Raw genomic sequence first — 12,558 nt, 5'->3', positions numbered from 1 at the left:
CACCGTATTACAAGCCCGTTTGCAACATTAGCTCCCTGTCTATGAACTGTCCCTCACTTCCTCTTTGGTCTCTTGGATCTCTCCTACAGTGGAGGTTCTAATCTGGACAGGCATGAAGAGTTTTCAAGCTTTCATGGCTGAACAAACTGAAGACCAGAGGGTTCTTGAGTTGTTTACGCAGTCTTTGCGTAGGATAGTGTCTTAGGCTTTAAGTCTTTGTAGTTTTCTTTCCTTGTTGCATTTGTTTTCTGCATACACCTTTTGTAATCCTTCTTGTTGAAATCAATGAAAAGTTATTTATGTTACTTTCCTTTTGTCTCTTGCTTTACATCTGAATCTTTTATGCTTTTTGATGTTATGACAAAAAGGGGGAGAAAATATATGATAAATGATCTGATTAATATTATCAGTTACCGAGTAAAAAGGCTCCACATTTACTAACAGAACTTGCAAAGTTCTATGTTTTTAAGTTGTGTTGTTGCAGGAATCAAAGATTCAAGATCAACATAAGAAGCAACAAAATGAATCAAGCTCTTGGATTCTTGAAGCAAGCTGAGTGCTAGGAAGCTTCAGAATCAGAAGCAAGAAGGAAGAATGATCAGAAATTCTGATAATAGAATATGATCCAAATCATTGTCTATTTGCTCTAATACATTGTCTATTGGATCTGATATATTTTATATGGCTTATATGGCTCTGATACATATTTTGTGTTCTGATACACATTTTATGTTCTAACTCATTCATGCTGACTTTTGTCGTTTAGTTTTGTTCTGTAACATTTCAGGATGTAGAGATGCTCTGATGATGCTCTGGTACATTCAACAATGTTCTGATACAATCTAGCATGAAGTGATGTAAGAAGAAATTCAAAGCTCTGAAGCTATCCGAGGGAAGCAGAAATCAGAAGCTGTGAATGTTCTAAAGATCCAGAAAACTCAAGTTCTGAAGCTGTCTTAAATGGAAGCATGAATCAGAAGCTGTGAATGTTCTGAAGATCAAAGAAATTCAAGTTCTGAAGCTGTCCTAAATGGAAGCAGGAATCAGAAGCTGTGAATGTTCTGAAGATCAAAGAAATTCAAGTTCTGTAGCTGTCCTAAATGGAAGCAGGAATCAGAAGCTGTGAGTGTTCTAGGGATCTAAAGAAATTCAAGTTCTGAAGCTGTCCAATGGAAGCAGAAGTCAGAAGCTATGAATTATCAGAAGACAGAAGCTTATGTGATCGTCTCTACCGAAATAATCAGGGAAGTCTTTTATCATTAAAGTTCTTCGAGTATTTATTTCAGGGGGAGATTATTCATCTCAGGGGGAGATTGTTAATCTCAGGGGGAGACATATTCACATGCTTATGCTATAGCTGTGTAATTTGTCTTTAGCCGTCTGCTTTTTCTGATCGCAAATTCATATCATTTATATATGTTTTTGTCATCATCAAAAAGGGGGAGATTGTTAGAACAAGATTTGTTCTGATCAATATTCTTAGTTTTGATGATAACAAGGATATGAATTTTGTGTGAGATAATGTGGTACTCTAATACATTGCAATTTCCATTTCAGGAAATATATAAAGAGTATGCACAAATCAGCGCTCAGAAGCTTTGTCTCAGAAGGTTCAGCATGCAACATCAGAACATGGTCTGGCAAGACATCAGAAGATGGTCAAGGCAGAATCAGAACATGGGTCTATGGAAGCATCAGAAGAACTTGAGATCAGAAGCAGTAGCACTGAAGTCCTGATGGTATCACGCTCAGAAGCACTTCAAGGTCAGAAGACAAGAAGATGCTTTGCACCAAACTGTTTGACTCTGATGATTTTCAAACGTTGTATTCTCAAACATCAGATCAGAAGAAAGTACAAGTGGCAGGCTACACTGACTGACAAAAGGAACGTTGGAAGCTATTAAAGGCAACGTCAGTAGACACAGCGTGAACAAGGCTCGAGGTAGTTGACAAAAGCGTGAAACATTAAATGCAATGCTGTACGGAATACGCAAAGCATTAAATGCGCCCAACGGTCATCTTCTCAAACGCCTATAAATATGAAGTTCTGATGAGAAGCAAGAACAACAACTCTGAACCAATTCTAAACGAAATTATTCTGAAAGACTTGCTGAAACGCTGTTCAAATTCAAAGCTCAGAAACTTCATCTTCATCAAAGCTCACTACATTGCTGCTGTAATATATTAGTGACATTAAGCTTAAACTTTAAGAGAAATATCACTGTTGTGATTATAGCTTTTCAGAAGCATTTGTAATACTCTTAGAATTGATTACATTAATTTGTAAGTAACTAGAGTGATCAAGTGTTGATCAGAATACTCTAGGAAGTCTTAGCTTGTGTCTAAGCAGTTGTATTTAGAGTGATCACGTGGTGGTCAGGATACTCTAAGAAAGTCTTAGCTTGTGTCTAAGCATTTGTTCCTGGAGTGATCAGGTTGTGACCAGGATACTCTAGAAGACTTAGTCGCGGACTAAGTGGAAAACCATTGTAATCTGTTACGATTAGTGGATTAAATCCTCAGGTGAGGTAAATCACTCCGCGGGGGTGGACTGGAGTAGTTTAGTTAACAACGAACCAGGATAAAAATAACTGTGCAATTTATTTTTATCGTTCAAGTTTTTAAGACTACACTTATTCAAACCCCCCCTTTCTAAGTGTTTTTCTATCCTTCACATCTATCGACATAAGTGGTACATCTAGAATCCTCAATAATTTTTACAGAGTTGACAACAAGATCAAGCTCCCCCAAAAAATATCTTGTCCCTCTAAGAACCTAGTTCCAACCACCATTAACAAATTTACCTAATTCCTTCATTCTCCTATTGTATTGAATCAAAACTCGATAAAGCATTGGGAAGACAACTCTAAGGGGTGGGAACAATTATGGAATTACTTTGTCGATAACAATGAAATTTCTTAGTGTTTTAATGTTTTTGTCGTATTTTAGATATTGTTGATTTATCGTTTTATCATTTTATCGTAGGAAATGCATCTCTCAGTTATCCTTAGTTCACTCTTAAGTTGAAACCTTTTCCAATAATTTTCTCTAAGCAATTGATCAAAAGTCAAAGTCAACAATATATGACTTGAGTCATAGGTTAGAAGTATTAAGACAATGTGTTTTTTAAGCTTGATTCAAATCAAAACTTTGGTTGGTTCTAATTAAGAGTAAAATTAAAATTTAGAATTTGGCACAAATCAACGTTTTGTATGATTCGAATCAAAGACGCCTTGATGCGAATCACAATTATGGTTGATCGAATTATACATTAATGATTTTTTTTTGTGCAAATTACCTCTAGCTTTGTGATTCGAATCAAATAGTTGTTTGACTCGAATGACATGATTTAAATCTTGATCTGAATCAAACAATTGTCAAACCATATTTTATCATCTTGACTCAAGTTACTTTTTCACTTGATTCAAATCATAAAATTAGGTCATGACTCAAATCATATTGTTAGTTTTTCACCTATTTTGTGCCCAATCTCTAACACATAAATTCATTTTTATGTCTCTCTCTAGTATATATAACTGTATAGACTTGTAATGTTAGATTGCATGTTCGATTAATAAAATTTTATTTAAACATATCATGTAAATTGAATCCGGTTAATTGATGGATTAGTCATTTAGAGATCATCTTAGTGTATCAAAAGAATCAACATGAGAATGCTCAGAAGCTGTTTGATAAAATGTCCGAGAGAGCTTCCATCTGATGAAGGAAAAGCAAGAAAGATAAAAAAATAGACTTCCAAATACACATGTTCTCGAGAAAATTGTACATAATAGGGACAATTACTCCCATTATATGATGCATGGGAAAAGACGAAACCACCCTAGTACTAGCGGAAGTGCACAAGGGAGCTTGCAACATTCACATTGGCGGAAATGCCCTCGTTCATAAGGTATTAAAAGTAGGATATTAATAGACCACTCTAATGAAAGACAATATCACCTTCGTCAAGAAGTGCAATAAATGCTAGAGACATGTTGACCTTCACCACGCCCTGACAAACTCCTTCAATCGATGACCTCGCCTTGACCTTTCTACTAATAAGGCGTGGACATCCTGGGCCCGTTCCCCTTGGCGGTGGTTCAATTGAAAATCCTAATAGTAGGAGTAGATTAGTTCACCAAATGGATAGAAGCAGATGTAGTAGCAAAGATTACAACGAAGAGAGTATGTTGTTTCTACTGTAAAAAGATTATGTGCCGATATAGACTTCATGGAGCAATTATCTATGACAATAGGACCTAGTTTTTTAGCTAATTGGTCACTAAATTTTGTAAATACTTGGGTGTGCAAATGAAATTTGTGTCCATGGTGCACCCTCTAGCTAATGTTTAAGCTGAGTTGGTGAACAAAGTAATTCTTAAGGGACTCAAGAAGAAACTTGACAACCCGTGAGATGTTTGATTCTTCTTCATTCTTCTTTGTGTATTTCTATTTTGTTGGGTTTTGTTTGTAAGTTTACTCTCAACCTATGTATATTTGTTACTCTATTGTTGTATAAATTTTGCTTTACAAATCTTTTTCGGTGTTTCCTTGATCTTTTTGCTTAAATGCTTTGGATTTGTGTTGTTGTAGAAATAGACATCACAAGTCTTGATTAGGGAGATATCTGTTAGCTTTAGATTCTAGAGATAGAATTGGGGTTAACATCCACATAATATCAAAGTTTAATGCCTCTATATTGTTTGATTGGTTGAGACATCATCGAAAGAGCAATATGGTTGAACTCTCGCCGGTGTTCCAGAAATGGACATTGATGTGAGAGGTATGTGGTGATTCTGTCGAGTATTGTAAGTTGAGTGCAACGGAGTGATAAGTTTAAGTTTGCGAGGAGTGAGTGTACTTACGTGCCTGATAAGTTATTTCTTTCCAAAGAATGTATTTTTTTTATGTTCATATGATCTATTTTTCGTTTTTACTTAAAACCCATTTAACCTGAACTGAAGAACTAAGAAATTGTCGAACGGCAATTCAATATCACTAATCCCTTTGGACACGATAAATTCCCGGATAAATATTTCCAAAAATTTTGTTGCTTGCCGCTATTCCGCTTCAACAACTACGTATTACTGCATATGAGGAACTTAAACTCCTCAGGCTAACTAAACTCTCTCCCGAGGGACTTTGTGTCCCTTTGTGTGGGATCATATATGGTAAATCACGCCTAAGAGGCACGACCAATATCCATCTTCTAAGACTTGATCACCAATCTTGCTTAAGGGTTTGATAGAAGTCCCACATGTGATGTCAAACGCCTCTCCTGGGGGACTTAGTGTCCAATGAGCTAGGCTACATATTACCGTGTCTAAGGAATTTAGACTCCTTAGGCTAACTAAACTCTGGACCAAGGGACTTAGTGTCCCATTGGGCGGGATCATATGCGGTAAATCACGCCTAAGAGGCGCAACCAATATCCAACCCAAGAGACTTGATCATTAGTCTTGCTTGAGGGTTCAATTGAAGTCTTGCTTGAAAAGTGAAACGCCTCGCTTAAGGGACATAGTGTCTTATCAGCCAAACTACATATTATTGCTTCTGAGAAACTTAGACTCCTCAAGCTAACTAAACTATCGCTTGAGGGGCCTAGTATCCTCTTTGGAGGGATCATATCCAATAAATCATTCCTATGAGGCCTGACTAATATCCGACTTGAATGACTGGGTTACAAGACTTGTCTCAGGTTTTAACAAGAACTCCCATCCGAAAAGTATGGCGTCTCACCTGAGGGACTTCGTATCTCATCAGTTGGGCCACACATCAGGGTGCCTAAAGGATATGGAATTCCAAAGCCCACTAAATTCCTATAAGAGGAAACTACAACGGGTTACGACGTACTATGATTGACGATTTAGGTTTCCCAAAGAGGGCAAAAAACTCACGAGAGGAAATATAGGTTCTTGGGATACTCCCACGAACCGTGATTTAAAACATTGCATCTTCTACTGAAGGCCTTATACTTGAGGGACGATGTAGTGTTATAATTGCAAAAGACCTTGCTTAGAACGATGCCTTTATACCGTCCAAAAAAAGACAACGATTGAATGTCTCCCAAAGGGAGGTATCACCTCGGCCCATTAATTTCATATCAACCCGTTTTAGAAAATGTGAGGTAAGACGTTTCTTGGATAGAGAGAAAGTCTAGATCATTAGTTGACCCACATCGCCCTTAAAAATAAGTATTCAATGGTTCACCATTAATTGAGTGGGTAGCGTCCATTTCCAAGAAAGCATAGACCTAAGGGTTTCTAATAATATCCTTTCTCCTACAAAAAAGAGGACAAACTCTAAGTCACACACATTCTCTACAACCTAAATAGCACCATACTCATTACAGTCTTAACACACGACTAACTAACATAATCACAGACGTACTACCAAGCATCGTCGGTCAAAAGACACCAAGGTATCAAAGTTTAACTTGACACCACAACCGTTAAAATAATTAATTAAACGATCATATTAAATAAAAAAAATATATAGCCTATTTTTCCCTAAAAATAGACTATATATATATATATATATATATATATATATATATATATATATATATATATAAATTATTTTTCCCTAATATCTCCACAATTTATTTTAAAATCGAAGGATTCAGATTCATTCTCACATTCTCATGTAACTTAACCATTCTCATTAGATATGCCCTCATATATAGGGTATATCATATGAGAATGCATTTTTTATATGAGAATGTGAGAATGAATCTGAACCATTAGATTTTAAAATAAATGGTGGAGATTATGTGTGAATTTTTTTTCTCTCCTACATCATTAAAATAAATGATGGAGGAGAGAGAACAAAAATAGTGACATATAATCTCCACCATTTATTTTAAAATCGAAGGGTTCAGATTCATTATCACATTCTCATTTAACTTACCCATTCTCATTAGATATGCCCTCATATATAGGGTATATCATATGAGCATGTCTTTTTTAATATGAGAATGTGAGAATGAATCTAAACCATTAGATTTTAAAATAAATGGTGAATGTGAATCTTTTTTTCTCTCTCCTACGTCATTCAAATAAATGATGGAGGAGAGAGAACAAAAATAGTGACATATAATCTCTACCATTTATTTTAAAATTCAAGGGTTCAGATTCATTATCACATTATATATATATATATATATATATATATATATATATATATATATATATATATATATATATATATATATATATATATATATATATATATATATATAATATATTTATATATTTATATATGAGAGAGGGATATATTTATATATATAATTAGTTTATAAATATTTATTGAGAAATGCTAGCTAGTGTTTTAAAAACATTGATTAAGAGTTTAAAAAATATATCTTTTATTAAAAATATTTATATTCAATGTATTAAAAATAAAAATAAAAACTTTTAAAAAATATTTTATTAAAAATATTTATATTTAATGCATTAAAAATTAAAATATTTATTTATTTAATGAATGTTTTCTTTATTTAAAAACATTAAAATGTTCATGGAAAAATCCTTAACATGATCCATATTCATTTATATCTTTTAAAGTTATTGGTTTACAACTATTTGATACGAGTAAAATCCGAACTAACAGCTGGCTATCAATTTAGCCTAACTAATAAATATAATTTGATTATCCACCTCTTTTATCCTTAATAGTAATTAAAATTTGATTTTTTTCCTTAGCCAAAATTGGAATGTTTTTATGGAGTATCAATTTGTCAAACTAATTCCTTGGAATACATTGAGATCAATTTGTTTAAATTGTTTCCTTTTTGGTTTTAAACCAATTAATTCCCATTATTAATATTATACGCGCATAAAAAAAACTTTAAGCCCAATTTGTTAAATTAATTTCTATTATTATATCATTATTACGTGTGAAAACAAATTTACCAACAATTCTCATTTAAAAATGTTAATTAATTATTATTATAATAATCATTATAATTATTATTAATTATCAATTAATTAACTTAAAAAGCCTTGAGATTAGTACGTTAATACTAGTAGTTAACATCGGAAAATTCTCAACAAACTTTAGGCTTAGAGAAGTATTAATATCCCATAACCACTCATCTACCTCTCTCTCTCTCTCTCCATAATCTCTCTGTTTCTCTTCTTTTTCGAATCTCTCTTCTGTGACTATTTTTGTGGGCCATAAATAAACGTCGTCGTTTTCTGAAGAACCCTTTTCCGATCAAAAATGGATTCCAAATGGCGAAAACTCAAACTCGCTCTCGGCCTCAACTCTTGTCTCCATCTTCCCAAAACGACGGATCATCCTTCTCCCTCTCTAACTAACCTTTCCGGCCGTGTTTCCAATTCCGGCGATCTCTCCGGTCACCGTCCCTCCACTCCGACTCCCTCCTCCTCCGGTCTCCGTGTCTCCACATCCTCGTCATCATCATTATCCTCCTCCAACAAGGTTTGCATTTTGAGATTCATCGATTTCTCATTCAAGGTTTTCGTTACTTAGGTTAATTTTATTGCGTTAATTTTATAATCTGGTGTTATTATGAAGATAATGATGAATTAGTGACTAAATGTGCGTGATTGTTGATTTATTAGGTTGTGAAATTGTAATCACGGGTGGATTTTTAGTTTTGTGATGTTGTTTTCAACTTGAGAGTGTGATGTGATGTGATGTTTTTGTTGTGTTGGTTTTGTTATTCATTTCATGGCGGTGGTGGAAATGTCACTTTCATTGCCATTACTGTAGGGTTCAGCTTATGGGAAAAGTGGTTGAAATTGCACTGCATTTGTTTTTTCATTTTTTTTAGAAGGTCTTTCTTCACTTTTTGTACTTTACAGTTAAATGGGTTCTGTTGCATTCTCCTTTTTTATCTACTGTTTATGCTTTTTGGGTAATTGCTAAGTGATATGCAGCAAAGCACGAATACCCCTGACAAACACCGACACGGAGACACCGATAATAATTTTAAAAAATAAATAAATTAAGAATAATCACATCACATGCGTATGTAAGTGATATATGGTAACTCTAAACCCAGAGTCAAAACAAATTTTAGGTACAATAATGAAAAATTTGGAATTTTATATGTAGTTATGTTATGTTTGATATATGTAAATGTAATCAGGAGTTGAATGGAATGGATTATGAGGAAATGTAATAGAAGGGGTCAGATTGGGATGGAGTAAACTTGTTGATTTGGGTATTTGGAATGAGTTATGAGTGTAAATGAAGGAATCATCTTTGATTTCTCCTTCTCTTGATGATATTTTTATTTATTGATAATATATTTTTCTAATTTATCGAAAGTTTCAAAGGTATAATTAATGTTGGAGTTGCGTATCACTTTTGCTTTTCTAAATATTGTGGGCTGATTGTTGTCATTTTTTCCTTTATGTCTTCACTGTGTATGACCATCTAACGTTGACTTTTTCTTTTTTTGAATAAAGTTAATACTTAAGTTGTATATTTGTCAGGGAATCCTCTAGTTGAGGTAATTAGGTTTGTAAATAGTGATTGGCGTTTTTGGTAAAGATAGCATTCTATTTCAACTTTTTTATGCACTGGTTTTTGTGGTGGACCTGCATCAAGACAAGAGGGGGGTCAGTTTTAGACAAAATAATCTAATAGTGACTTTTGTATTTATCTATGGATACATAATTGTTCACATTCATGGATTTTGAAAACAGATGTATAACATACAATATTTGACATTTTAAATATTTAACTTTTTAAATATTATTTTAAAATAATCAATAATTAAATTGATTTAAGAAACTATTTTTTAATCTTGAATTTAAAATTGTTGTGTTTTATATGATGCTTGTTTTTTTTAATTTTTTGGGTCAAGAGCAGCCTAGTGATTGGAATTCACCCTTTAAAGGTGAACAAATAAAATGTCATGGGTTCGAACCTGCGTTCCTGCATTTGATGTTCTTGCACGACTATCAACCGAGCTGGTTTAACGGAACTTGCATTTGATGTTCCTGCGCAGCTACCAAAGCTGGCTTAAGGGAACTTATATGATACTTGTTTACTGAATAAGATTGTCCCCTTCCCCCTCTTTTTCAGTCATGACCAGCCATTAAGCTTTAGTAACACATATCATTGTTGTCTAAATTACATTCAAAGTCTACAAGAAAACTTCTTGATAAAATTTTATATATCTGTAAATCAGTTGTCCTTAATGTTAGCACTCTGGGTTTTATTTTTCTCACATTTTCTTCTTCTATTACATTTGCAGGGAGTGTGTGCAATATGCTTGAACGCAATGAAACCAGGGCAGGGGCAGGCCATTTTTACTGCAGAATGTTCTCACTCTTTCCATTTCCAATGCATCACATCTAATGTGAGACATGGGAATCAGATTTGCCCTGTTTGCAGATCAAAATGGAAAGAAGTTCCTTTTCCGAATACTGCATCTAATGTCTCCCATGACGCCTCTCAACCAAGAGCTGACACTTGGTCAGGTATACTACGGAGACTTTCTTCCTCGCGACAAAATGGTACAGTTCGGCCAAGTTCGCCACGTCATAGTCATAATATAACGGAACCAGCTATCTTTGATGATGATGATGAACTCTTGGATCAACAAACTTTAGTTACTCCCCATGTTAATGATGTTGATCATAGCATTGAAAATACAATGGAGATCACAACATATCCTGAAGTTTCAGCTGTTTCAAAATCAGACTCTCATGAAAACTTTACTGTATTGGTTCACCTTAAGGCCCCCCCTCATCCCCACAAAGACAACAGTGACAGGAGCAACGTTGAATCTTCAGTTGAGACCTCTCGTGCTCCAGTTGATCTTGTTACAGTTCTTGACGTAAGTGGTAGCATGACAGGTTCAAAGATTGCGTTGCTAAAACAAGCTATGAGTTTTGTCATACAGAATCTAAGTTCCTCAGACCGTCTTTCTATCGTTGTGTTTGCCTCTACAGCCCGCCGCATTTTCCCTCTACGACGGATGAATGACGCTGGACGCGAGCAGGCATTGCGTGTAGTTAACACTTTGGCTCCAACTGGTGGAACAGATATTGCTGCAGGATTGGAGAAAGGGGTCAAGGTATTTGTTGACCGTCGTTGGAAGAATCCAGTGTGCGGTATCATGTTACTAACTGATGGACAAGATACCCATAATATATGTGTCCCGACTCGTAGTGGAGAAGGTTATCAGTCACTTGTTCCGAATTCCATTCATCGTAATAACGGTGAAGGTTTGAACATACCAGTGCATGCATTTGGTTTTGGTGTTGATCATGATGCTACTTTGATGCATTCCATCTCAGAGATTTCTGGGGGCACATTTTCCTTTATTGAAGCTGAGGAAGTGATTCAGGATGCGTTCGCTCAGTGTATTGGGGGACTATTGAGTGTGGTGGTTCAAGACCTACATGTAGAAGTTCGGTGCGCTCAGTCTCGTTTGCAACTTAACTCGGTAAAAACAGGAAGTTACGAAAGTACATTAACTAACAATGCAGGAATGGCTTCTATAAAGGTAGGAGATTTGTATGCTGAAGAAGAAAGAGACTTTTTAGTGACACTCAATATTCCAGTTGAGGAATCTAGTGATGTGATGTCATTGTTGACCGTTACATGTCTCTATAGTAACCCTATCACAAAAGTGGAGGGTTTGGATGTAACAAGTGAAGTGAAGATTCAGAGACCTAATGAGGCTAGAGATCCAGTTGTATCAATAGAAGTAGATAGGCAAAGGAATAGACTAAATGCCGCCGAGGCAATGGCTGAGGCTAGAGTCAAAGCTGAGTGCGGTGATTTGACTACGGCCATTTCTGTCCTTGAAACATGTCACAGGGAATTATCTCAAACTCTTTCTGCTCAAGCTGGAGATCCGTTATGTGTTTCTCTATCTGCTGAACTAAAGGAGATGCAGGAGAGAATGGCAAATCAACATGTTTATGAACATTCTGGAAGAGCTTATGTATTATCAGGGATGAGCTGTCATTTAGGGCAAAGAGCAACTGCAAGAGGTGATTCCACAGACTCCAACAGCTTTGTGCAATCATACCAAACTTCTGTCATGGCTGACATGGTTACTCGTTCCCAAACCTTTCTTGTTGGGGCTCCACAATCTGAAAACATTCTACGACCGAGGACTCAACAATCTGAAAATATTCTACGATCTACTAAATCTTCTAATGGCAGGAAGCAAAGAAAATAATAATGAGAATTTTACTGTTCTGTAGAGATTTAGTTCTCTTCTTTTATCCTAATTTTAAAGTTAGATAGATAGTAGGAAGGAAAGGAAATTATTTTAGGCATTCTAAATTGTAAATGCTCAATGAGATATTCTTCTGATTCTTTTTTATTAGTGGTGCTCTTCCTTTTGTTAACTATGTACCTTGGTGTTTGCTGGTTTTACAAATACAATAGTCTTTTGTTTCAGGTGATTTGTTTGTTCCATTCCAGTAGCATACATTAATGTATGTTCTTTTATTAGTTGATTCGATACAAAAAGCAGTTCTGGATTCTAATTGGATACAATGATATCAAAATGTTCATTTTAACATGGCATGATTGCTATTGTCATATCCTTTAGTGTAT

General features: G+C 35.0%; 1 protein-coding gene across 1 annotated transcript; it reads left to right on the top strand.

Annotated features, from left to right (window-relative positions):
• The first annotated feature begins 8,048 nt into the window (after positions 1–8,048).
• Positions 8,049–12,399, top strand: LOC131653849 (E3 ubiquitin-protein ligase WAV3-like). The gene is made up of 2 exons (XM_058924156.1): positions 8,049–8,445; positions 10,235–12,399. The coding sequence occupies exons 1-2, from the start codon at positions 8,224–8,226 to the stop codon at positions 12,173–12,175; spliced, it is 2,163 nt and encodes a 720-aa protein (XP_058780139.1). The 5' UTR covers positions 8,049–8,223; the 3' UTR covers positions 12,176–12,399.
• The last annotated feature ends 159 nt before the right edge of the window (positions 12,400–12,558 follow it).

Source organism: Vicia villosa, linkage group LG2, assembly GCF_029867415.1.
Source record: "Vicia villosa cultivar HV-30 ecotype Madison, WI linkage group LG2, Vvil1.0, whole genome shotgun sequence".
Lineage (NCBI taxonomy): Eukaryota > Viridiplantae > Streptophyta > Magnoliopsida > Fabales > Fabaceae > Vicia > Vicia villosa.
This window is presented reverse-complemented; position numbering and strand designations above follow the sequence as displayed.